Source organism: Falco peregrinus, chromosome 1 (genome assembly GCF_023634155.1).
Source record: "Falco peregrinus isolate bFalPer1 chromosome 1, bFalPer1.pri, whole genome shotgun sequence".
Classification (NCBI taxonomy): domain Eukaryota; kingdom Metazoa; phylum Chordata; class Aves; order Falconiformes; family Falconidae; genus Falco; species Falco peregrinus.
The window spans coordinates 81,163,702-81,188,893 of record NC_073721.1 but is presented as its reverse complement, the minus strand read 5'-3'; the positions used below and the strand labels follow the sequence as shown (position 1 = coordinate 81,188,893).

General features: G+C 38.5%; 1 protein-coding gene across 3 annotated transcripts in view; it reads right to left on the bottom strand.

Moving 5' to 3' along the window:
• Nucleotides 1–25,159, bottom strand: part of ZNF106 (zinc finger protein 106) — a 42,923-nt gene extending 17,764 nt beyond the window's left edge. For 2 of the 3 annotated variants that reach the window (XM_013304329.3, XM_027795781.2), the window contains exons 1-10: nt 25,003–25,159; nt 16,798–16,883; nt 15,766–15,827; nt 10,166–10,363; nt 5,851–7,941; nt 4,419–5,037; nt 3,463–3,532; nt 1,697–1,851; nt 1,542–1,602; nt 875–1,216 (exon numbers count right to left, since the gene is read on the bottom strand). In XM_013304329.3, coding sequence (XP_013159783.2) covers nt 875–1,216; nt 1,542–1,602; nt 1,697–1,851; nt 3,463–3,532; nt 4,419–5,037; nt 5,851–7,941; nt 10,166–10,363; nt 15,766–15,827; nt 16,798–16,851 — 3,652 coding nt within the window. In that variant the 5' untranslated portion in view covers nt 16,852–16,883; nt 25,003–25,159. Of the gene's footprint in view, nt 1–874; nt 1,217–1,541; nt 1,603–1,696; nt 1,852–3,462; nt 3,533–4,418; nt 5,038–5,850; nt 7,942–10,165; nt 10,364–10,499; nt 10,760–15,765; nt 15,828–16,797; nt 16,884–25,002 lie in introns of those variants that run through there. The other variant, XM_055816669.1, reaches the window with a different exon arrangement.
• Between the last annotated feature and the right edge of the window lie 33 nt (nt 25,160–25,192).

Below are 25,192 nucleotides of genomic sequence, written 5' to 3'. Positions count from 1 at the left end.
CAAAAAAAGATGAAGCAAAATTCACAATACTACATCAATGTAACTTAATGTAACAGAGTGGAATACAGGAAATGCAATGGTGACTGAAAAAGCACAAAGAACACTATTTATACAGAATTCTACATCTGAAGCAAACTGCAAAAAGGTATAAAACCAAAAACCTTTAAAATTCTTCTATTTACAGTAGTCTAAGCTTAAATTCAGCCAACACTTATCTTGTGCTTGAGAAAAAAACACACTTATAAAAGTAGAGCAGCACAGCTTTTTCCAATAGTGTTTTCCACTTAAACCAAAGAAAAACATTTTGTGTTGGCTATATTTACCTTCAACAACGATTTTACTTATTAAACTTTATATTAAATTATCTAAGTTAAAGGTTTGGGTAAGTGACATTGTTATGGCAAACAACTGTCATAAGTCACCTGGCTTGACTTCACAGGCTCTTAGGAAGCAGAGTAGAAGACAAAAATTACAGGGGAGGTTTTAAGGTTTGGGGTTTTGGGGGTTTTTTTGTTTGTTTTGTTTTGCGTTGGGTTTTTTTGGTTTTTTTTTTTAATTAACTAAAAGGATGTAACTTTCAAATTCATGTCTGTTCTATTTTTTAAGTAAAACTAGAAATCTGTAGGTGCATATGACTACAATTTGCATGTGCTTGATTTCAAAAATGTAGAATCCATTTGGATGTGCTGTAAAGAAGACCCCAGCTTCTAAGACCATTAAGTTGACAAAGCCCTACACAAGTTAATGGGAGTTCACCCCTGTACAGCACGCTGCAGGTTTGAGACCCAACTTCCATTCTTTTTTGGGGAAAAAAAAATATTTTCCTTATTTTCTTAAACCTAGTTCTCTTAAAACAAAGGGAAACCATACATACCATCCTTCTGCTTCACCTCTCCTGCTCGGGAAGCACATGCAGAGCTCTGGAGGACTGAATTCACATTTTCTTCTGCGCTTTTTGGAGACACAGGTTCTCGTTTAACTTGTACTGTGGAGTCAGGAGGAGTGGTAGGTGTGATGCCAGAAGACTGGAATGGTGAGGGCATGCTTACATGAACAGAAGCTCCCAGTGGAGATACAGAAGACGACAAAGTGTCCAAAAGGGGCAGGAAGGAGCCTGCAGGAATTAAGTCAGCTGTCATCTGTGATTTGCTATTTCTTCTCTCACTCAAGACGCTGCAGGAAAGTTGCTCTGGCAGTTCAGAAGGCTCATATGTTTCTAATGGAAAAAGAGGAGATGGGAGGAAAAAAAGCACAAGAAATTCACAGAACAAAAATGTTCACATTTTACAATAAAATTTAGTAGTGCCAAGAGCTCATTTACTGTGAGCACAGAAAGAGAGTAATTTGTAAAAAAGCCACTAGATGGCACTACCAAAGACGACAGACCAGACTTGAACAATAAAGACTTCAATTTGAAAGCCTACAATTTATTGCACGTTTTAAATGACTGAATTCAAGCTAAACACAACTTTTACAAGATGCTTAGCTCAAAGAATATGAGAGTCAGCATCCCACTGTTGTGGTTTTGTGGTATCATGTACCTTGTAACCCCTGCAAGATCTGGATTCTCTGACTTCTCAGTGTACTCATTTCCATGGTTATCTGCAAAACAGTTGTGGTTTAAATCAGTCCTAATTAAGGCAGTTTTACAGGCTGCTAACTTCTAGTTCGGAGGCTCTCGAAAGCCGACTGTTACCTGTTGCTTTAATACGAGGAAACGTTGAACCTCAACATAGGCAGCCTGCAGGGCAGCCCTAGCCTGCAAGAGACTGCTGTCCACACTGTGCAGGGACTTGCTTAACTCTTCTTCCCTCAGTGAAATAGCCAACAACTGATCTACCTGAGAACGCTCTGAAAAAGAAACAAAACATAAGAGTATAACTCTACTTGACCAGACATTACAATACATTACACATGGTACCTCAATAAGTACTACCACCCCAGAACATAAAAAAATCACATTAATCAGGGCAAGAGTCACCCAAGGAGCTGGAAAGGAGTATCTATGCACAGGAATAGTCAGGTCTACTTAAAACAAGTGCAAAGTTGAGTAATTCCTCTTTACAGGATCTCAACTTTGACTCTACTATTTCCATCATAGCTTTGTCAGCACTGATTTAGTTTAGCTGAACAAACCACAAAGATCTTTTATTGAAGTACATGTGTACATAAAGTACAAATACACACTTGCCTTTAATGTAATCAAAAAGGCAAAAGCAAATTTAAGCTAAACAAGATTTAAACTAAATTAATCCAGAAACTGAGGAAAGGCAGCTTAAGAGAAAAAGAACCTAATGATAACAAAAAAAAATAAAATCAATCATTTACTGTCCAGGATGATCCTGGGACTTGAGACTCATGTTTCTGATATCTTGAGAAAGAGTCTCTGAGCACTGTACTCAGTAAAAGATCCTACTATACTACCTTCTACCATCCTCTGGCATTACAGAGATTCTCCAAATTAAGTTTCAGTTGGAGTACTGCTTAGTTCATTCAGGTTATAGCTTCCTTCAGTAGATTTAATACCTTAACAATGATGCTAAAGCAAAGTCATAGAAAAGGAGAAAGAAAGATTTCACTGAATGTGTTATTAGTCTCCATAATAAACACCAGTCATCAAAGACACAGAGGCTGATAAAAAACCCCACCTTTTCAAGCAGTGAAATTTCATTTGCACAAGAAGATCCATATTAATTGCCCTGCATTCCAAACACCTCTTGCTATAAAGAAATAATTAATAAAGAGAAATTGAACATTTCAAAGTTATCTTCTGGACCCCAAAGCTCCCAGGTGGTGATGCAATGATTTAATTCCCAAAGAAAACATTCTGCCTAAAACACAGATGGTTCATTTTGATACACAGTGATGTGGATCTGTTAGGCACATTTGAGAAAGACCTTTCTGATGCCAGAATTAGAGTTTTGTTTGGTCAGGAGCAGGAGGGAGTGAGGCATTCCACATTCATTTCCATTGAGGACAAGGAAGGAGGAGTCAAAAAATAGGAAGTCTTGCCAGAGATGTCAAAACCAGAACACAGCCCAGGTTACACAGAGTACAAGTTTTCTGGTGAGACCACCCAGAAATAGATAGGGAAAGTTGCATGGCTGAATTAGAAGGGAGTGATGGGTGCTTCCCGCTTCAGAACTTCCATCCGAAAAGGAAAAAAAGGTCTCTTCCCTGAGCAGGGGAAAGCAAGCGTCCCATCTGTGCAAACAAGCACATAAAGTGCAGGCAGAAAGGAGGCACAAGATTTTCTCTTAGAAATAACTTCTGACAAATTTACATGGAACTCTTCAGAGAATAATGTGTTGCAGACTTGAGAGACGTCCACCTTATGATCTTCATTAAGAGCCCAAGAAGCACTAAAATAACATTATGGAACTAGCATTTTAACCAAGTTAAAATACTACTAGGTATTTATAACCTCTATATCAGATTCACACGTGTATGATATCCACTCACCTTTTTTCCCTTTGATTTTTCTTCTCTTATTCTTTCTTTCTAGACTAGGGATTTCAGGTGAAGACCCCTCCTGCAAGTAAAAATCATTTATTAACAAAAGCTACATGAACCATTTTGCCTAGATCAAAAAGTCAAACACCCACTGTCTTTTCAACCATTACCATAACCCTCAGAGAAGAACACACAACCAATTTTGCACATTCTCTATAACTCATCTTTTCGTCTGCTCTTAAAAAGAGGGAAGGCAACAAAGTGAGCACCGTGTTTTCATCTCAGCTACAAAGAAATATCAAATAAGCCAACAGCCTTCTAGTTGCTCAGATGTTTAAGACTACACCTTGGGTCAGATTTTCTGCCCTTAGCTGAAGGTCTAGAGGATTAAATCGGTGAGGAAATTAAAATATTACTTTCTGCACACAACAAAAACATTTTGATCAGAAACATTTTTTTCCCCCTTTGGGTAAATCCAAGACAGGACAGTGAAATAAATTCAGATTTGAGAAATAATTTTAAGCATATAATTTTGTAAAACGGTTGTCTTGCTTGACCATAAGATCAGGAACATCAAGGAAAACAAATTTCTACTACAGCCTAGCTTCCATTTAAGTTTTGAAACAAAGACTCTTGAACCAAGACAAAGAGCCTTTCCGCTACACCAGGTACTTTGATGGAAATATTTTAACAGCTCTCATTTACCAGCATGAGCATGCCAGTTACCAAATAAAAGTTAAAGAGCATTTGCCGTTTCTACTATTAAAAAAGATTAAGGAGAAGTCCTGCACCTTGAAGGCAGAAATGGAAAAAAATCTTAAAGCAAGTTCAGTCAAATAAGCAAATTAGTTTGAGGCTACAAATGGAGAAAGTTCTCTTTGCAGAGATAATTCCAAGGCTGAATAACCATTGACAGGAAAAAACATTTTTTAGGGCACCAAAGCTGGACAAAATTGCACACTTACTCCAGTTGCTCTTCGTTTCTTTCCAATTCCTTGGCTGTCATTCTGCTCAGTACCAGATGTGCAGCTACTATCTGTAGCTGCATCTATGTTATTAGACACTGCAAAAAGTGAAGCATTATTTGAAGCTGGACGATTTTCTTCTGAGATTTCTAGTACATTTTCTTTTTCAAGAAGAGGAGTTCTCTTCTCTGGGCTCTCCTGGTCTTGTTTAGCGAGACCTGTGACCTCAGAGGTGGCCTGTAGACTGTCACTCCTTCCACTAGTCTCAGTTCTTTCAGACATAAATGGTGACAAAGGAAGAGGAGATGTCTTCCGTTTCAAGTCAGCCTCAATGTCAGCGCGTGCCTCATACCCAGATGTTATGTGATGTGAGTGGCTGGCTGCAACTATTTGCCCACTTTCTTTCATTTTGGCTTGTTCATTGAAGAAACTATAAGCAGAAGGATTTCTGTCTGCAATGACACTGCTTTCAGAAAAGCTACGTTTTCTGGCTGAGCCAGGAACTGCTAAGGAAATCCCTTCCCACTGGAATCCTTCTAGAGTAGACAGATCAGATTCTTCACTGAGCTCTAGACCCTCTTGCTCATTTTGAACAAGAGGCACCATTTCTATGCCAAACCTTTAACAAGATAAAAAGAAAAATAAATACACATGTAACAAGCCAGCTAAATCTAGAACAAAGCCTCCCCCTTCCCCAAATGCACATTACTGCTTTAAGAGATCAGGCAACTCATTACACCGGTATTCTGTGCTTTCTGTCTCATCTGGCAAAGGAGTATCTTCTTGTGTATCACAGAATTAGATTTAGTGGCTAAGAACCGACAGCATGATTTCCAAGTCAGAAATCACATTACTATAATTATTCTAAACTTGGTTTGGAATAAGCAAATATGACATCTTTTTAAGATGCTTCAAAAACTTCAGGCTTGAAGAACGTTTCAAAAGTGAAGTATTATATAATTGCTTGCCCTAAACACAAAACCAGTGTATCAGATTAAAAGACTAGCAAGTGAAGCAGAAGCATTTATTCTGCCTGCAGCAACGCAAGCATTTCCTGTAGTCCTAAATAAATGAAGAAATAAGCAAGTCACAGCACTGTTCAGATTGTGATTGAATTTTTACATTCTTCCACTTACTAGAACTTGAAAAGCAAATATATTGCTAGTCTCCATATTCAAATATTAAGCAACTATTATGAAATGATCAGAACCTTTTCTGAGCAGCAGACTGCTATTATTTATGGATAGACATCCATAGTAGCAATCAATCACAAAACCTCTAAAGTTATTTGTATACGCAAAAGATCGTGGTATAGCAAGCTTCATTCTGAAGTCTTAGTTTTAGGATTCTGGAATTCTTTTTGGATTTGGAGAAAAACCACCCACTCCCCTCAACACGCACACAGAGCACATTAGATCTGAAAGCTACCAACCTTGGTAAACCTTTGCCAAGTTCCTGTTTCTTCTTTGTTACCTGCTGGATGACTTGATCCCAGTTTACATTTCTCCGGGAAGCACTAAGAATCTGCCTAAGGGTGGGTTTTAGCCCTGACTCCTTCTCTGTCTCACTTCTCCGATGGCCGCTCACATTCCGAATACGCCGTGCATTATTGAGATTGGGCTCTGGAAGATGTGTCCCAGCTTTGCTCTTCAGACTAATATGTCGTGTCAAGTCTCTTTGCAGGGAGGCAGGGAGGCCAAGTTTGCTTAAATCAGGAAGAAGGAGGCCTAATGACTGGCTTCCTCCTTTTTGCAACTCATGATCTGAAGGATTTTCAAAACCTTCCATTTCAAAGTGATCATGTGACTTGACATGCTCTTCGTCCCCTTCTCCATCCTGTGAGGCAGTTTTCAAACGCACGTGCAAATGGTCCTGACCACTCAACGGAGAAACTGTGGATCCCATCTGAATCGCAGAATCTTTTAGATTGGCAGAAACAACACTTGAAGCAGCTGGCTTTTCATCACCTTCCTTTTCAGAGGTGGCAGGTTTACCTTCTGGAGTGTCACAGGGTAAACAAGAACTAACAGAAGAACACAACTTTTCAACTCTTGCTTCTGACTTCTCACGTACGGTCAAATCGTCATCGCTCACATCTTCTAATGAATCTAGTCTGAACTCGTTCTTTGGTGATGCTTTCCCAGTTTCTTCACTATTCTGGTTACTTGTATGCTTGCAAGAGCTTAAGGGAGTATTTTGCAAGGAATGGTTGGACTGAACATCTTTGGGGTTTTGTTCTGCTTCAATGAAGTTATTAACAGGCTCTGGATTGCTACCAAGCACATCTGTGTTGTCTTGTAAGTTACCAGCACACGCACGATGCCGGTTCAACGAATAAGAGGAGACACTGTTTGTTTCCAAGTTCAGTGCATTCAAATGATTCCGCTCTTCACTAGCTGAGGATAACAGGAGCTTGACATTTTTTAAAAGACTGTTTGTGTCTTGCTTTGGGGAAGATAACTTTATATCTGTGATATTCAGAAGAGGAGACTTCAGTGATGGCATCCTACTACTCCTGCCATCATCTCTGTCAGGCTTTTCACCACTGGAACAGTCTTTCATTACTTTGCAAGAATCAAGATGATCTGAGGTTACATTAGAAGGGGAAGATGCTTCTTGTTTAAGTCTTGAAAGACTAACATTGGCTTCACAAGCTTCTCCCTTCATTGCTGAATCAGTAAGAGGCATAAATACAGAATCCATTTTATCTGGAGTTTTAGAAACATTATCTTCAGACCATGGTTGCTGCTCTGCAGCTTTCTGGGACCGGTAAGGAGTCCAGCGATACATTTTATCTCTGGAAGGACTGCCACTTTTCCCACTGACTCTTGAAGTTTTGCCTTCTGGTTGCTTCAACATACCAAAATCCAATGCCCCCTCAGAAGGAAGTTTATCACTAGTAAAATCAAGCAAGTCACTCTTATTTTTTCGATCTCTATATGGCAGAACATCAATATCTTTCTCCTGCTGCTGCCATGCATATCTTTCCTTATTATATTTAATAGGATCTACCAAATATGTACCTCCTGAGCTTCCAAAATTCCAGCCATTTGCACCATGAGGACTAGATTTCCAGTTTCCTCCATAACTCTTTGAATTCCAGCTAGAAAAATGACCTGTTCCTTCTGAGTGCCAAGTAGAATTTCTCTCCCTGGCACCGTGATGCCAATTTGACGTTCCTCCTCTCCGCCCACTTGGATGCCAAACATTTCCAGAATTCCCATAGTTACGCCAATTTGAAGAGCTTCCTGAAACATTCTGGTGCCATCCAGAGTGTCCCCTTGGGCCAAGTGAATGTCTGTTTATATTAAGGTTCCTCTGAGAGTGTGAAAATTTGCCTTGTCTAGGGTTAATATAATCATCCTTTTCCCATTTCCAGTCCCTTTGTGATGCATTATGATGATGCCACAATGACTGGTCATAAGCTTCTCTTTCTTTGTAAGTAGCTCTTTCTTCTCGCCTTCTCTGTGATCTCCTATCATCACATTCTAATTCTTGATTTGCACAGCTTGATTCAGCTTGCCTACAAAACAATTGAGAAAACCTAAATACTGATGCCTTTCCACACAAATCCAACAGCACACAAGTCTCTTGCGTTTTATTTGCACTGGGAAGAAAACTTTTTTTTTAATAAAAAGAGACAGAGGTAGTTTATTTAGCTGCTTTACTATTCAGGCTTCTGTATTCAAAACTAATGTAGTACCTTCACTTTAATATGGTATTTCAAAATTGCTCTTACAAGAACAACTGGTTTGGTGTAGGGACAGTTCAATAGACTAAATATTTCTGTTTAACTCAGAAGATACTAGTCCAATAACTAGTAAATAGAATGGAATATTAAGAAACAAACAAAAAGAGAGCTCCTATCTGTTGTATAATCTTTGTTATTTAAGTAATCTTGATAGATGAAAAATTAATTAGTAGTAAGATAATTTTTTTCTGAAGACTATTCCATTGGTGTTAGATAGCATATCTAGAGCAAATTGATACAAAATAGAAGGAAAGTTTGGCTGAGAGAAGCAGTTACTTAGTGGAGAAAACAACTGAGATCATGACCCAGTTTATAAAGCTTCAGTTAAAACACAGATGTAAAACATCCACAGAAATTGTACCTCAGATACAAAAATATTTCTTCTTATTTTAACCAACAGACTGGAACAGTCCACAGCCTGCAACGCTGAGTCTGTATGAGCCTCCCAGAAGCGCTATGTACTGCCCTTTGGATAGTACTTGTGCTTGACAACTTATCACGAGCATGTGGTAAATTACTAAATGCACATTTAAAGATAAATGCTACCTTAACACCAACAGCTATTCCTAGGGTCAGCAGTCTAAATGTTCCAAGTATTTATTCCACATTTAATAAAAGTTTTTTCCAAAACCTGATTACAGAAACGCTTCTTTCTGGCATCACAGGAATACATTCGTTCCAGATTCCTAGATACACAAGACAGGAAACTTTCACACTACTGCTCAAAAACAATTGATTTGAGTGAACTAAAAATTCCTATTGTACCACTCTAAGTTTTCAACACATTCCAATTTTGCTAAAAGATGCAAATAATTACTCTCTAATAGTAAATGGCGTACTGCATAAGATAAAGTTGAGCTCTAAAACAAAGATTCAAAGAAACAATGCCTAAGTGATACTGTAAATTCTAGGAGCTGCCTCAACTAGATTATGATCTAGTTGACTATTGCTGTAAAAGAAAAAAAAACAACCCTGCCGTATTAGTAACTTAATCCACATACTTTCTTTCCCCCCCACTCCAAACCAGCATCCAGCAGAGACACACTTTCTAAGATCTCAGTTGCCTCAGAATACCACTGTACTGACAGCATTACTCCTTTACTATAAAACAGGAAAAGTGACATTGTTGCTACCTACGTTAACCAATATGAAAACATTACCATCGTGCAGTACAGGGACACCCTAGTATGACAGAACACTGTCAAAACCAAGTAACAACCACAGATTTGTGCACTGGGAGACACTATTTGAGATTTCTAGCCACAACAAGCAAGAGCTTCTTTCAAAAATCGTATGCCCCTTTAATACCACCCCCATGCCATAAATCTATTCAAACAATATATTCCCAACTGGAACATATTTGCAATGCACACTTGCAGAGTTACACAGAAGATAAAAGGCAATACTTATTACTCTCTGCAGCCTTCTATTTCATAGTGAGCCACCAGAATTATGTTTAGCTAATGGTAAGCAGCAAGATAAAACAGGTAAGAAATTTCATTCAAGGATTACGGGATTTCAGTGTGACACTGACAGAGAAATCCGATTAATTTTAAAAATAGACAGATTAGGGTTTTATAACATAACCTTTTCAGCAACAGTTTCTAAAAGGCCAGTTCCTATAGACACACCTCACCCCAAAGAGTATTAGCACTAGTGTCATGTTTATTAAGCCTTTCAGTTAAATGGGTATCAAATATTAAAATAAAAATATTAGGGCTCTCAAAATACACGATTCCACACTGGGGACTGTTTTTATCCATAATGGAGAATAGCTGTGCTTCCTTACTAGTAGCAGATCAACAGAACAGGCACATTCAGCAGAACCACATTTACATGTTGAAACTACAATATCCACACAGATCACTTGGATTGTTCTCGTAACATATACGCTGGCTACAGGCATTGTACATTTCGTGAGCACCTACACCTTACGAGCATACCCCAACTGTGTTAAAAGCAATTCTATGACCTAATAGGAGAAAGGAAGACTCACCGGTTCCGTTCCTTCCTTTGCTTGATTAGTTGAATCAGTTCTTTGTCAAGGTATTCTTCTTCTGCCTCTTCTTTCTCTTCCTCTTTCCTGTCATGGGCATCAACATTGTCTTTGTGCAGCTGGCTGGAGATGTGCTTGGCATATGCTGACAAACCCACCAGGGTCACCCTGCACACCTGGCATTCATGGTTACTGTCCCTAGGAAGAGAGGCAGAGGGTGGACTTTCAGTTCTGCCAACAGGCATGGCACGGCACGTATCTCTGGTCTTACTTTGTTTCCTCTGAATGTGCCCAAGTTCAAGGCAACTAGTTTTGCTCAGTATATTTAACTTACTTGAATTCTCTGGGGTTTTTTCTTTCAAGGTCTAGTTTCTTGATGGTCAGTTTTGAAGATTTTTTTTCCAACAATCAAGAGGTAAACGACTTGGTAATAAAGCTGTGTTAACTGAGAGAAGGAATTCTTCTTGAATTGTTGTACTCAAAATCTTATCAGAGGAAACATAGTGAGCACGGAGGCAGAGTGGAAGGCTTACAGAGCTAGCGGGAGCTGCTCTGAAGCCCATCCATGGTGCCAGCTGCACTGGGGAAGCCTGGTGACAGCTTCTACATTTAATCCTTGCCTTGAGCCTTCCCCCAGTGAAATTTAGAAGAGGGAGGACGCAGTACATGCATACAGCCAATCCTGATACAACATAATCTAAACTGGGACAGTTGAGACTGCTGCCTGGAATGCAAAGACTCCACAGCACAGCGAGTGATGGAAGGGTGTCTTCAGTTCACTGTACTTTATTTGGTTCAAGTGTGCATGAGGTCTGCTTTCTACTTTAGAGGACTTGATCTTAAAAAATACAGAAATTATTTCAGCTGGAGGAAGTTGACAGCTGTGTCAGACAAATGGCTTTACTCATGTTTCTGTGAATACTGGATTAAGGTTACAACATTTTTTTACCTCCCCCCTCCCCAAGAAATTCAGATTTCTAAAAATACCCGATTTCTTTCTCCGGACAAAACCTTTCAATACTCCACTATTAAGGAAATATGTTGTTAATAATAAACCTAAACAAGGAAAGTATGTGCACCAGTTAAAAAAAAGTCAGAAAAAAATTAATGAGAGCATAGTCCACTGCAAATAACTCAGCAGGACTAACTTAGGACCCACTGCCTGCCTCCACAATGCTTTCTTCAATTCTGTTTAATTCATAAAAGTAGATCTGCATATCCCTATGGCACACTTGAGACCAAAGTCTTGTAACAGTTGCATTATAATACCAACACACAGTTCATGACTGGGGGTCAAAAAATCAGATCCATACAAAAAAAAAAAAAAAGAAATCTGAAGTCTTTTTTTTTTTGAGCAAAGTTAAAAATAAAATAAGAAAAAAAATAATCTAAAGATGCACCTTCACTCAAGATATTGAGCAAACATCCTTATTGGAGTTGTTAATGGCGTGTCAGCAGCTACGTCTTATTTATCCTGGAAATTTGTGGGTTTCCTGCTAACATAGTTGAGCTATTTAACCAATGCTGTCATTCAGGCACAGTTAGAGAGGATTTTATTTTAAATAGACTAATTATTAGAAATTATTTTTTTACATTTATTTTGTATGTTGCAGCCTAACTAATTCCAGATTAAGTATTTGGATAAATTTTTACTAAAGTCAGAAGCCTACAATTTAGTTTGTATTTTCCAGAGGGGGTACTTCATTTTGCACTTCACACTCACTAATAAATATGCAAGTTAACCCAATAAAGATAAGCAAATACAATCAGTAAATGTTACTAATGCCACTGGAAGAATCCTCTCCATGTTCATAAATGCCACATCTATGCATTGCTAATAAGACTTGTTTTTAACTTAGGACATCGCACAAGGCAAACTGCAAATAGAAAGCTGGTTTCTTGCTGAAAAAGGTGTTCTTTTTACATAACATTCCACTTCAAACATAAGGAAACTTCAATGAGAAACAGTGGTACTAATTAGGTTTTAGAAAACAATCCAAATCCTCCCTATGACTCATGTTTCAATTCTTTCATAAAACCATCATCCTCATTTATAGACTAACTGAATAAATGCAAGGTTTTACTTACTTTGGAGAAAGCCAGTGAGTTAGCAGCTAGCCTAAGGACAAAGAACTTCTTTCTATCACTTATAACTTGCAAGTTCCTAATTACAAAGCTGTCGCTCTTGGACTAACTGACCATCTGGAAAGAAAAGACTTCTCTGTCCTGTTCTTAATCTCTATGAATCCGACGAATAAAACCACTATTTTTTTCTATAAGAAAAACTGCTTTAATTTAACATGAATTGGTTAGTGGTTCAGCTAGTTGCACTTCAGGGAATTTAGATCTCCTTCAGTTCTTTCCTTCACCTATCCCCATTAGTATCAGCCAGAACTGAGCACACTCCATGACACACACTGATCATGTCTATGCATTTCCCTATCATACAGGAACTCAAATCACAGTTGCTCAACAAGAAGGCCAAAAGCAGTTTGAAATAAACATAACAAAAGTATTCTCAGTATGAACACATTCAAGAGCTTTATTTACTGGATGTGTGTGTGCGCTTCAGATGGCAGACTCAATATGCCTCATACAAGATTATTATTTCATTTCAATTTAAAAACAAAAAACAAACCAAAAAGCAAAACAAAACCACTAAAGCTCGGTACTTGACAACCAATTCTCCCTATGTATCACATGGAATAAGACTTCAAGAAGAGAAGAGTCTTACAATGTTTCAGAAAATTATTCTAGCTCTTGAGATTACTAAATTAACTTTAAAAGGAGGAAACTGTGAACCAATGTATGCATTTCCTTTACCTCTTCCCTACAGAAAATCTAAAAAGTGATGATGCTAAACTTGAAGGTAATAAGATGCTGATACTACACATTTTAACGGTATTATCCTCTGTTACACAATTCAACCACACTCACAAGGCTGTTGCTTGTGCTTCACATTTTCCACTTGAGAGTACCATTTGCTTTACAAGGCTGCAAGGCTCTGAAAAGACTTCTACTCATCTTAAATGAGAGGAAGAAGGAGAGGCACAGGGGAAGAGAACAAGGCTGCTTCTGCACAGTGAAAAATGAAGTTCATCATTCATTTTGAGAACAAACATCTTCCATGCATTCTTCTAAAAGTAATGAAGACAGTTACCTTTGTAACAGAAAATGAAATGATGATGAAACAAATTTAATTTAATTTCAGTCTTATGGAAGTGGAAACCCAAGAACTGTCAGATCACTTAAAAGTCACTGCAGACACATACGTAAACTTGAAATTACTGTGACCTTCAAAAGTCATAAACTAACAAAAATAAACAAACATTAACTTAGAAGGCCAGAAATAAGATGCCAAAATGTGTGAAATTTTAAGAAGACCTCAGAATCACCATCCAAAGAAAGTCCAGAACACAAATGTACTACAAGTTAGCTGACCAGAAGCCCCAAGGCAGGTTTTAGTGCAGAGGACATTCCAGTTTCTGAGCACCCCCTCCCAGCTGTTCAGTAACAGAACATCCTTTTCACACTCAACAGGACAGATACCAAGTAGCATGATGTGCTTGATCCCACTCATAATTTCAGAACGTTCCTAGCTCCCAAGATACCGTTGTACAGGGCAGAGAAAACAAAATTATCTGGGAGTTTTGTTTGTGTTTTGTTTTTCTTTTCTTTTTAAGTAAGTAGCTGAATTCAGAAAAAGAACCCAAGAAATGTAGGGCTGAGCAAGGGATGGCAATGGCAGGACAGGGGGAAAAAAAAAAAAAGGGTGGGGAACATGAAGAAGGTATCACTTTTATGTCCTCCATCTTTACTACAAAGCAATTTTTACTGAAAAAAAGAAATAGCTTCCAAAAAGCCGCTTTCATATGTTTTCTCAGTGTGACACAAGAACAACTTTGCTGATCTGGATAACTTGAAGGTTTTCTGAATCCCACTAAAACAAATTTCATTTCAAGAGTGATTATTTTTCTTTCTGATATATTTTAACATTTTGATAGTCCACAAACCCCCGCCTTAAAACAGGTTGGTGATAAAGATTCTAAAGGTGGAAGTTTTTTTCCCCAGTTTACTAACCTGCTGTGAAGCCGCAGACAAATTAATCAAATATTAAATGGAAGCAGAAATTAGACAACAGAGGTTGTTAACAGACAGTTAATATGCACTTCAAGGTAAGCAGTATCTTTTTACTTACTGTCCTGCCATAAGGGTTATATTATTTTACACAGAATTTGAAATGTTAGCAGATGTAAGTGGACATACACATACGCTATGCATTTTCTGGAAGTCTTAACCTAGAAACATTTTAAAGTGCTGATTTAGACAAACTACAGCAATACTTAGTGATTATACACAATAGTAGTATAAAATACTATACAGCTGGCTCAATTAAGGGTATTCATCTGTGGCAGGTACGTAATACAATCTTGTACTCCAAATGCGGACACTTTTCTGCAGCTACTCACATACTTTGCATATAGAGTTACTGAAGAGAAGTAAGTTTCTAACTTCCTCTAGTTTTGAAACGTAGTAAAACAGAACAGTTTCAGCACAACTTAAACACATGGTACGTGGCCATTAGTATCTATCATGGTATAGATCAGAGCCTTAATTTCATTTAGCCTTTCTTTAACAGTTAACTTTTTTAAAAAGGGGCCTGGAGCAGCCCTAACAGCTGCTTGCTTTCACCTTACAGAAAATAGCGTAAAAGCTATGTGAACAAAAAGCTAGCGTGTGAACACAAATGGTCTACAGTTTTTCTTCCCTGGATACAAGATAGATGTCCTGACAAAATGGATCTCCCACACCTCTTAAGAGTTTTAAGAGGATCACTTCTTAGTCCTTTAAAAGGCATTAAAATATTTGCCATTTCCACATAAAGTTTGTGCTGCAAGAAGATTAAAAATTAGTCTGTAGATCGAATATTTAAGTGCAGACTATCTGATCTTGCCAGGTACCTCAAAATCCACACATCTGAAAGCATTTTTAAAAGTGCACTCTGGTTACAACCTGACTTCATATTATCAGGATGATACTTAAATACCCCTTAACTCCCTCCTCCTGTTTTCCAAAGGTTGCAAATTAAACCAAGGAAACCAGAAGGAAAACACCATCCACATGGTTAGGTCCCTTAACCAAACAGCTGGACCAGGGTGGCACAGGACAAGGCAGTCACTCAAGCAGATGCAGTCTTTACATACAAAATATCAGTCTTTTCACAGTGGTTTAAAAGATGAACAATTGCTTCTATATCACTGAAAACTTTTTAGAAATGAAAACACCAGTAACTCCACCAAATGTAGTATTCCAGCCCTTCCAAAAACCAAGCATGAAACTGCCAAGACCTAAAAAACATGTTCTTTATTTCACTGCAGTCCAAGAAATACAAGAGAGCTTTCTTCCACATCATTCTTTGCCTCCTGAGTGGTTGACATTAAGAGAACATGTTAATTCACAGCTTTATCACAAGGCATGCAATTAAGCGATACATAAAAATAAATTGTGCAACTCAGCTTGTATGGGAAAACAGGACATGATTTCTTCCAGAGAGTGACAGACAAAATGCAGAGAGGAAGGATGCAAGATTGTTCTCGTACCTTCCCTTCAGGTTTTCAAGTTCTCTGTGGTGAAGCATGCTTCTCATGTGTTCTTCCATCTCCTTCAACATGGGGGAAAAACAGTAAAATTGGTCAGAACTGAACAAAATGGTGTATCACAGTTGAAAAGCTCACTTTTGAGAGCTCTCCTGCCTTGCAGGAAGGTGTACTCTACTCCTGTAGGGCTGCAGCAGTTGCCATTTCCATTTCTATGACTGTGAAAGCACAGTCACACTCCCAGGAAGTTATATAATGTTACCTTTCCTGAGGAAGGACGCGCAGGAGTCACCAGAATTCAACAGAAGGGGTGAGGAATTCCAAGAGAAAGACAAATAGGAGTGCATGTGGCAAAGTGTATTAGACTGATTTTTGACAAATTACTGTTGATCATTTTTATTAAAAGTCTCATTGATACCACTCTCCAGAATCACACTACTTAAAACAGTTTTCCTGTGCAACCTGAGCAGTCTGTGTTTGTATTATGACATCGCTGTAATTTCATCATCATCACATCCTATTTTACTCTGCTAGATGCACTTCAGAAACTGTGATGTATATAACACCTACAACTTGTTTACAGCAACCTTGATCCATGAAGTGCAGTGCTGTTATAAATAGTTGCTATTGAAAGACAACAGCTGGAAGAGAAACATTCCATGTTTTCCTTCCATACAGAAACAGAGCTCCCAAACGGAATTTAAGAAAATGCGGTATGTTAAGAATACTATGATACACAATTTATAGCCAAATGAGTCAGTGCTTTTCACTTTCGTATCTTTATACAACAATATAAAAAACTCACAAGACCTCAACATTTTTAATGTTCAGAATCAAGTATACTGCACAGCTCATTTCAAGAAAGATACTCTAAAGCACATGCAAATATATCACTTGATTTGTGATAGACCTAGTTCAATGTATTCCTGGTAGAGGGAGAAATCCTCCACACTTCACACAATTTTAAAACGAAAGCATTTCTTACACACTTTTCATATTGGTATCTACCAATAGATGTAAGCATGAATTATTTACCTTTTTTGAGTTGTACACAATATGACATAATATGCATTTTCGTTCTTGAACCATGCTTATTACTCTGGAGAGATCTTATCCCACACCTGCAAATAAACATAATTTAAAAAAGAACCAATATTTAGGATTTTTTTCATTAACCTGTTTCAGTAAGGAAAGTAAAAATAAGTTACTATTCATGAAAACACCTGTGTTGAGTTTCTTTAAAAGAATACTCACCTCTTGTGCATAGTCAATATTCTCCAAAAAAAAAAAAAAAAGTAGTTTTGAACAGTCATCTAAAACAGCTATAATAAAAAGTAGCTTTCCCTTTCTTTCATTTTGTTCTTTGTTCTCCAAGACTTCCTTCTACAAGCAAATACAGCTCTGTAGGAATCCTCTTGCTACTGAAATCATATTAACAAAACACTTTTCAACTACCAAGATGAGAGGGAGATAAGGAAATGGGGAAATCAAGCACTGTAAACTCAGATCTTCATTTTGGTACACAGGGCAGCAAAAGTAAGATATTTAAGTCCCTAGGAAAATGAAATTAAGGCTATGCATACATGCAATGAAAGCCAGCACGTCAAGTTAAATGCTATACGTATTTTTGTCACAATATTTAATTCATAAGGAGAACAATTAAATCAGAGAGGTACATAACAGTCTAGGTTATAATACAAGGATAGACATGTCTGCAGAAGTAATAAAGTACAATCTTTGCCCTTTTTTTCTTAAAAGACACTAAAATACAGAATAATTGTGCATTGTAGTAATTTTTTACTGATTGGCAGAGGCAGTTCCTCACCCTCAAGTGGAAAGAAATGTATCTTTTTACTACTAGGACCTTTTATATCCCCAAACAAAACCACAAATCTTTCCAAGCTTTGCCATTAGCCAACTTCAGAGCTAACTTGGATGATATCATCAAACAACCTACAAGAGCTTTCTTCACAGCTCATCTCCACAACTTACCCTACAAAGTTAATTCTAATTATTTATCATCAACCTTCTGTATCAGGGGCATCAAACCCTCTGAGTCTGATACTGACTTGAAGCTGTGAGCAAAGGGCAAGAACTGGATTTTTACCAAATCCAGATTACCTAAAGAAGCTCTGACATTCAGTGGTACTGTCCAACTGTAAACAACTAAAAATAAGCAAGTAAACCCACACTGACTCTAATTCCAAAATGTAGTTCTCTGACAAACAACTCTTTTCCTCCATGTTCATTAACATACACTCTAGTTTCTGTCTAGCTATCCACCAGTATCAAGGGGAAGGAACTGAGAGTTGCAATAGCCCTTTCACCTTTAAGCAACAGAGAAAGCAGTTTCTTCCCTAAAAAAATAAAAATAAAAATATCCCTATCATCATACCAAAACAAACACACTTAAAACACAATAGGAGATTCAGTCACCTTCTTATGTTACCTTACCAACACTCCTAGGGTGCCATTCTTGATCTTACTGAAATACCTGATAAGTGTTTAAATATGCATTCTCTAGCTTCATCAAACAGGCACCTGATGTACTCGAATCGTTACTAACAGCTATTTATTTTGACAAATCGCCCCCAACAAAGGTACAAGATCATTCAGAACTTTGTACCAGCCTAGGTCATACAGAGCATGCATATGAATTCATATGGTATCAGTGACGTACATGCAAAAGCACCTACCTGCCTTCATGGAAGGTCGGCACACAGAAATAGCAACTTCTGGAACAAATTATTTTGAAACCACACATAAAGAGTATAACTTGGGTTTAAACGTATTTCAACCGAGACAGCGGTTCAAGTTAATATATTGAGTAGAGACAAACTGAGGTATTTCAGTCTCATGATTTTCCAGTAAGTTATTAGATGAGTAAGGGAGCACATGACCAACATATTGTTTATACACAGATCAGTGCAGCTGCATCAGATCTAAGAGAATTCTTTATGATTATACGCAAGTGATAAGGGTTTGGATGACTACCCAATATAGGAGCTATTTTAATGTGATTAATATGAGGTTGCTCCTGAAAAGCAAGGGTGCTAATCCTTGCACCAATTTCAGATACTTCCTTTTGCATTAAAATATTCTGTGCTCGCTCCACATTCTTCACCAGCATGACTTTGTAGTTTAGAGGAGTAATATCCTACATGTGTTCAAGATTACTCAAGCATTTACAGAATTCATTCTGCACAATGGTGAAACAGCAGCACGGGACTTGGATCAGGAAAAGCAGGCCAGCAAAGTATGGTGACTTGCCAACGCCAGTTTGCATGTAACATTAAAAAGCTTCCACAAGTACAGCTAACATTACACCCGTTTTGGCTAATTAAAGCATACAGTAACTATACATGATTACAGGAAGTTTTAGGCTAACTGCCCAATCAATGGGGCATTACTTATGACAGAGTACTAAAAATACCAGTGGAATTCAAATGCTATTGGATGTCACTATGAAAAGTGAAACTTTCACCTCCACAGACACAAGCCATTAAGAGGCAAGGACTTAGAAGTAGAGAGTCAGTAGATGCTACAGGGACTGGGAGAAGACAGTCTCATGTTTTCTTTCCATTTCACCTCTTGACTTACCATCTACATAGAGATAAAACACTTCCTATCACCCTTAGCTTTCTCCCAAATCCTGCTATAAAACCCGTGGCTCACTTTAATGAAGTACTTTGAAAAACATTATAAATCCAAGGTATACCCTCACTATGCAACAGCGACAAGAACCAGACAGCTTTTGAGCTATGCAATCCGTGATGGCATTTAATCTCATCATATACCGGTCTGTTCAATCACAAAATTTTCATACTGAGAAACTTCAGGAACAGAGCTTTCTCTACATAATTACAGACATATTTGAATTCTTAACAACAGCAACAAAAAATTCCCATATTTTAAACAGCAGACAACCTTCAAGCTTTTATTGGATTTAACCGTTTGTGCTTTTGAAATCACCAGCTTGCACCATAGCATAGAATACTTAGGGGACATTAATAGGAAAATGAGCTACTCTAAAACACAAGCAAACTGCAAGCAAAGATAAGGTTTTACCCCGAAAGCCCACACCATCATATAAGGAGAAACACGTCAAGAGCAAAATGCAAAGCCTTCAAAACAAATGAGACACTACGACAACTATTTTGAGGGAATGTAATCCTCAGTGTTCAATGGGTGATTTTTTATTTGTTTGTTTTAAAGGAAGGGATGCATTTTCCAACTGTGTGATACAAGCGCAACTTGCCCATAGCCTGCACCTGCCCAGAGCTTGGAAATACCACAGAGTTTTTAATGAACTTAAGCAAGGCAGCTACAGACACTTTTGGAGAACACTTCTCACGAGTAAAAATAGTCTACAAAGAAAAAAAGTCATTAGACTCCTTCCTGCTACAACATCCATTTGTCCACAGTTATTCAGCCTTACCGGATAACATACATTAAAAATGTACGTCAAGGTTAAATCTGCTACAGACCAGTGGCTGAACACTGACTATATAAAGCGACAAGTACCATAGAGTGGGGCAGGCAGCCCAGCATTCCAGCTGCCTAGAAATCCTCAGGAGGCCTCAAAGAGATCAGCAGCACTGGCCTGTCTTAAAGGCCTGCCTGAATGCTGCACGTCCCTACAGACAGCAGTGGAAACTCTACACTTGAGAAGAGCAGCAGTCTAGAAGTTCACTGTGTCAGAATGCTTGGCAGCAAACGATCCTCGGCTCCTCACAGGGATGTGACTCCTTCTGCTTTAGTGACTTCTCTCCTGCAGCAACTGACTGCAGACATCCTAGTTGAGCTGCAAAACACTAATCCAGCTGCCACAAACACGGGAGAGGAGAGCAGAGAGGAAAGAAGCAACTCACCACAAAGTACATTCATAAAATCTTTAGTTGGTCGATGGGAGGAAGTGGTGGACACAAGGTCATTTTGACTCAGAGAAGCCTCTTGCTCAGAAGAATTAGAAATGGAAGCGTATTTAGGCCCTGGGAAGAACTTAAACAACCACTGCTAAGCTAGACCATAGGTACTTTCATTATCAGCACAACTAACTTTGCTGATCTGTCATGAAGCCTAGTCTTTTCATAGGAAAACCTGGAGAACTCCACACAGGCCTTTGAAATCTGTATCCAACCACAGAATACGATAACTGGATCTACAAAGCAATATGATTGCTAATCTAACTAATAATAATTTATTAAAGCCTAGTATTAGAGAAATATTTTCTTAAGGAAAAATTTTGTGACTATAAAACCATTTCCCTGTATTACATGCTGCTCCACACATCAAAGCCCTGTAATGCTCTAAGAATGCTGTATAAAACCAAGTCATTAATCATAACAAGATAGAGGCCTATGCTCAAATTTCACCAACTTAAGCAGAATTTAGTGGAACAAAGCACCAACATTCAAAGACTATCTTTCCTTCCCGGATTCACTGCCCTAGAGACATCTGAATTCACTATACGTTTCCTTGCTAGACCTTAAGTTTTAACCATTACCTTAACATTACTTCTGGGTATATGTGGGAGGCACTTTAACCTTCCTTCTGAGATGCTGATCTATACAACCTAATCCAATCAACAGACAGAAAAGTAAGGACTTACTACGGTTAAGTGATGATTAACAGCATTATTTTCTAGCACACTATCATGCACTGTATAAACTACTTTGTAGTCACCGGGTTGTGGGTTTTTTTAACATGACAAAGCGATAACTATATTACAGCCCAACAGTTAAAATACTTGCACAAGAAGCAAGACTTTTATGGTAAATTCCTCCCTGCTTTTAAGATTTAAATTCACCCTCTTGACAGGGTACTCTAGACCTCTCGGCACTGAAGCAGCACCACTGCATAGCAAATGTTATAAATGAGCAGCTGAGACTCAACTGTTTTGACACTGAGCCAGGAGGAGATTTCACAGATCAAAGTTCTTTAAGTTCCTGTTAAAAGCTATAAAGTAGACTTCACTAACTAGTCTAGAAAACACCTAGCAGAAACCACCTGTGTGCTATCCCATGAGTACAGCTGGCTTTTTACAATATACAGGAAAGGTATACTGGAGATAGGGAGACTATAGAGAAATACCTTAAACAGACACAGGAACACCCAGCATGAACAGAGAGTTTTTACAGATGTCTATTTTTATTTCAAGTAAATCTAAGAATGGGGTGCAGACCAGAACAATATACACACTTTAAGTCACAATCAAACCGCATCTTTCTAATTCCCTATATATAAGCAATGCTAATGATTTCCTAATATCCAAACTTAAGTTTTCCTCGCTGTAAAGTGAGATGATAACTCCTCATTAGTGTAAGTAAATGCCTTATCACTGTCTAACTTATTATAGCTTTTTACGTACTGGAAGATTCAGGGATATACACTGTCCTAATTGGAACGGAGAGCTGTTCAGCATCATTGCTGTATGCTGTCATTTCACACACCTAAAATCCACACAACTGGAAAGCTTCTGTTTTCCCCTATACTCCCAGTTCATTTTTAGACATACACAAGCTCTTTTTCTTCAGATGTTTTCCTTAAACAACACATTTCCTGAGCCTATTAAAATTGCGGTTCCTCTTTCCAAATTGCCCAAAACACTCTAAAAGAAATTGCCAAAACTGGACACAGCACTCCAACTAAGACCCCTATTACCACCCTTCAGAGAAGGGAATTGTCTTTATACCTCTATTACCATTACATAATATGTCTAAAACATAATCAATAATGATTGAGCAGAGTCTTATTAAGAAACAACATAGTGATACACAAGATGTGGGACAAATAACTGATTTAGGTATTTCCTATTTGACTTGCAAAAGAATTCACATCAGCTTATTCTGATAACCGTGTGTCACTTAATAAAAGGTCTTCAACAAACAGACCCTTATAAGAATGACAGAAATACAGAAATAAGTGTAAAATTAAGTGGTGGGTAACATTTAGCTGTATCTTTTTCCCTTCCTAGGGTATTTAAGCTCATATTACCCTTCACAGGTATGCATACTCCCATCTTTTTCACTGATGAGAAGTTAAGAACAGGGACTAGGAAGCCATCTTAAGACAATTCTATACATCCTATCTACTGCAGTTCCACAGAAGCAGGTAAAATGACCCAGAGTCCCTAAGAAAGACCTATGTAAACACAAGTGTGTGTAGGAGAGCAGTCAGTCATTGGGATTTTTCTGTTTATACAGTCACTACAGAGTAAGAAGAACCACTGGAGAGTGATTTGAGGCACTCAAACCAAGGTAATCAGGTCACTCCAGTGCATGGAGCTTTGGTGCCAAGTAAATTCAAGTTAAGGATCCCAAACATTAAGACAACAGTCACTAACGACAGCGCAATAGAAATAGAGGGGTCTGTCTGAATTCTTACATCTCTGTAATGCAGTTTGTCCCAGGGCTGAATATTAGCAGCTCCATCAATTTGGGATCAAAATATAAAATAGTCTAGGACTAGATGAGAAAAAACAAAAAAAATTCCTTACGCTACAAATAAGAAAAACATTTTTATAAAAACAGAAGTTATTTGTAATGCGTAACAGTCTCTTGTTTTCCTATAGGCTTGAGTCAGGCAACATCACAAATCTTATGACACCATCTGGTGGCAGAATTCACAGGCGATGATTACCAGCTGTTAAAAAGAATTTGCTTCCAGATATCTTATTAATTTTTCCATTACAAGATGAAGTGGAAAAACTAATGGAAAATTACCTTAATGTCCCCTAGATGAAGGCATCTACAAGTCTTAGCATCTCCGTACACAATTTGAACATGTGATTGCTGTTCTTTGTATTGGATATCACAGCCCTGCATAAATTAAGATGCATTTGGCTGACATCTCTTCAAACGTGACATTTTTTGACATACGGGCTAGAAGTTACTCGAAGTTTGTCACAGCAACCAAACTGATGCAGGAAACGGACTAACAAAGTTGGTTAAAACCAATGACTTGTTCCAAATTGAAAACACTAGAATATAGCACCTATTCAACAAACTTAACGTACAAAAATAAGTCAGTTATGGAACATATGTGGTGGTGCAAATGCAGTTGCCTTATACTGCTAGTTCAGTTGAAATCAAGCAAGCGCAAAAAAACAAAACAAAAAAAAAAACCAAACAAACACCAAAAAATAGTTGCCTTTAACAGAAGGGACTTCAGGATAGGAATCTATTTTCCAAGGTAAGAAATTACCAACCCACATTGCGTTGACCCTTAGGACTTGCAGTATTCATCCCAAATATTGCAGTGCTAATGGGGAGTTTCTTTTAAATTTCAGCAAAACTATTAATCAAATTTTTGGAAGGCTTAAGTGTTTTTTAAGGCTAGGATCTATCAGTTCACCAAAACAGTCAATTAGTTTAATACAGTAATTGAGGCTTGACTGAAAGAAGTAGCAAATAACAAAAGAGCAGAAATAACCAGCAAAGGAACTCATGCTGAAAACAGTCAGTCAAATCTCAGTCCTCTTCTCTCTCAGGTCATGCCTTAGAACTCATCTGTACTACAAAGCTCCTTACAGCTGCACTTCAGAAGGCAAATGACATAAGGTGAAAAGGAGAATTTCTTACTCGCATAAGACCATTGTTATCAAACCACTATCAACAAAATATATTGAATTATTAATGCCATTTCTATCCAATGTTCATAAACTTTTCCAAGTTGAAGTTCATAAGCACCCCTGAACAGTTCTTAATGCAAGTTTGCATGTGAACTACCCTGCTTGTAATGATGACTGATTACTTTTAAATATCTCATATTTTGTTGAACTATTAAGACTTGTTTCACACCATCAGTCCCACTCCTTTTAGGTTAACAATATTTACCATCAGATTTATACATGCTTTCACACATCACGTTTTTAGCTGTATGTTGTAAGAAAGGTAACTAGGCAACTTTGTACCCAAAGTCACACTTCAACGCTGGAAACGCTTCTAAAGGGTATGAAGAGACAACATGATAGCTAGAAACCTGCTCTAACAAAGCTAGTATTTAACAGAATTAACAAAGTTTAGGCATCACTACCACAAATATAGGATGCTCACAACGCAAAACAAAAGGTATGCCCGCCCCAAAGAAGGATGCCCGCTGCACGCCCTCCAGGCCGGGCCTGCCCCGCTCCCCTCCCTGAGGCCGCCCCCTCCGCCAGAGCCGGAGTAACCCCCCACCACCCCCGCCACCGCCACCGCGCTCCCGCAGCCCTCTGCTCCCCGCAGCCCCGGTACTCACACATCGCACCCCCCGCCAGGGCAGCGGCCCGAAAACCCATCCCCCTGCCGGGACAGAGCAGGCCCGGCCGCCGCCTACCCCCGAGCCCGCCGCCCACACAGCACCAGCGCCGGGCCGACCCCACCGAGACCCGCGGCGCACGGCGGGGTGGGGCAGCCGCCCGGCACAGCCAATGCGCCCGCGGGACAGC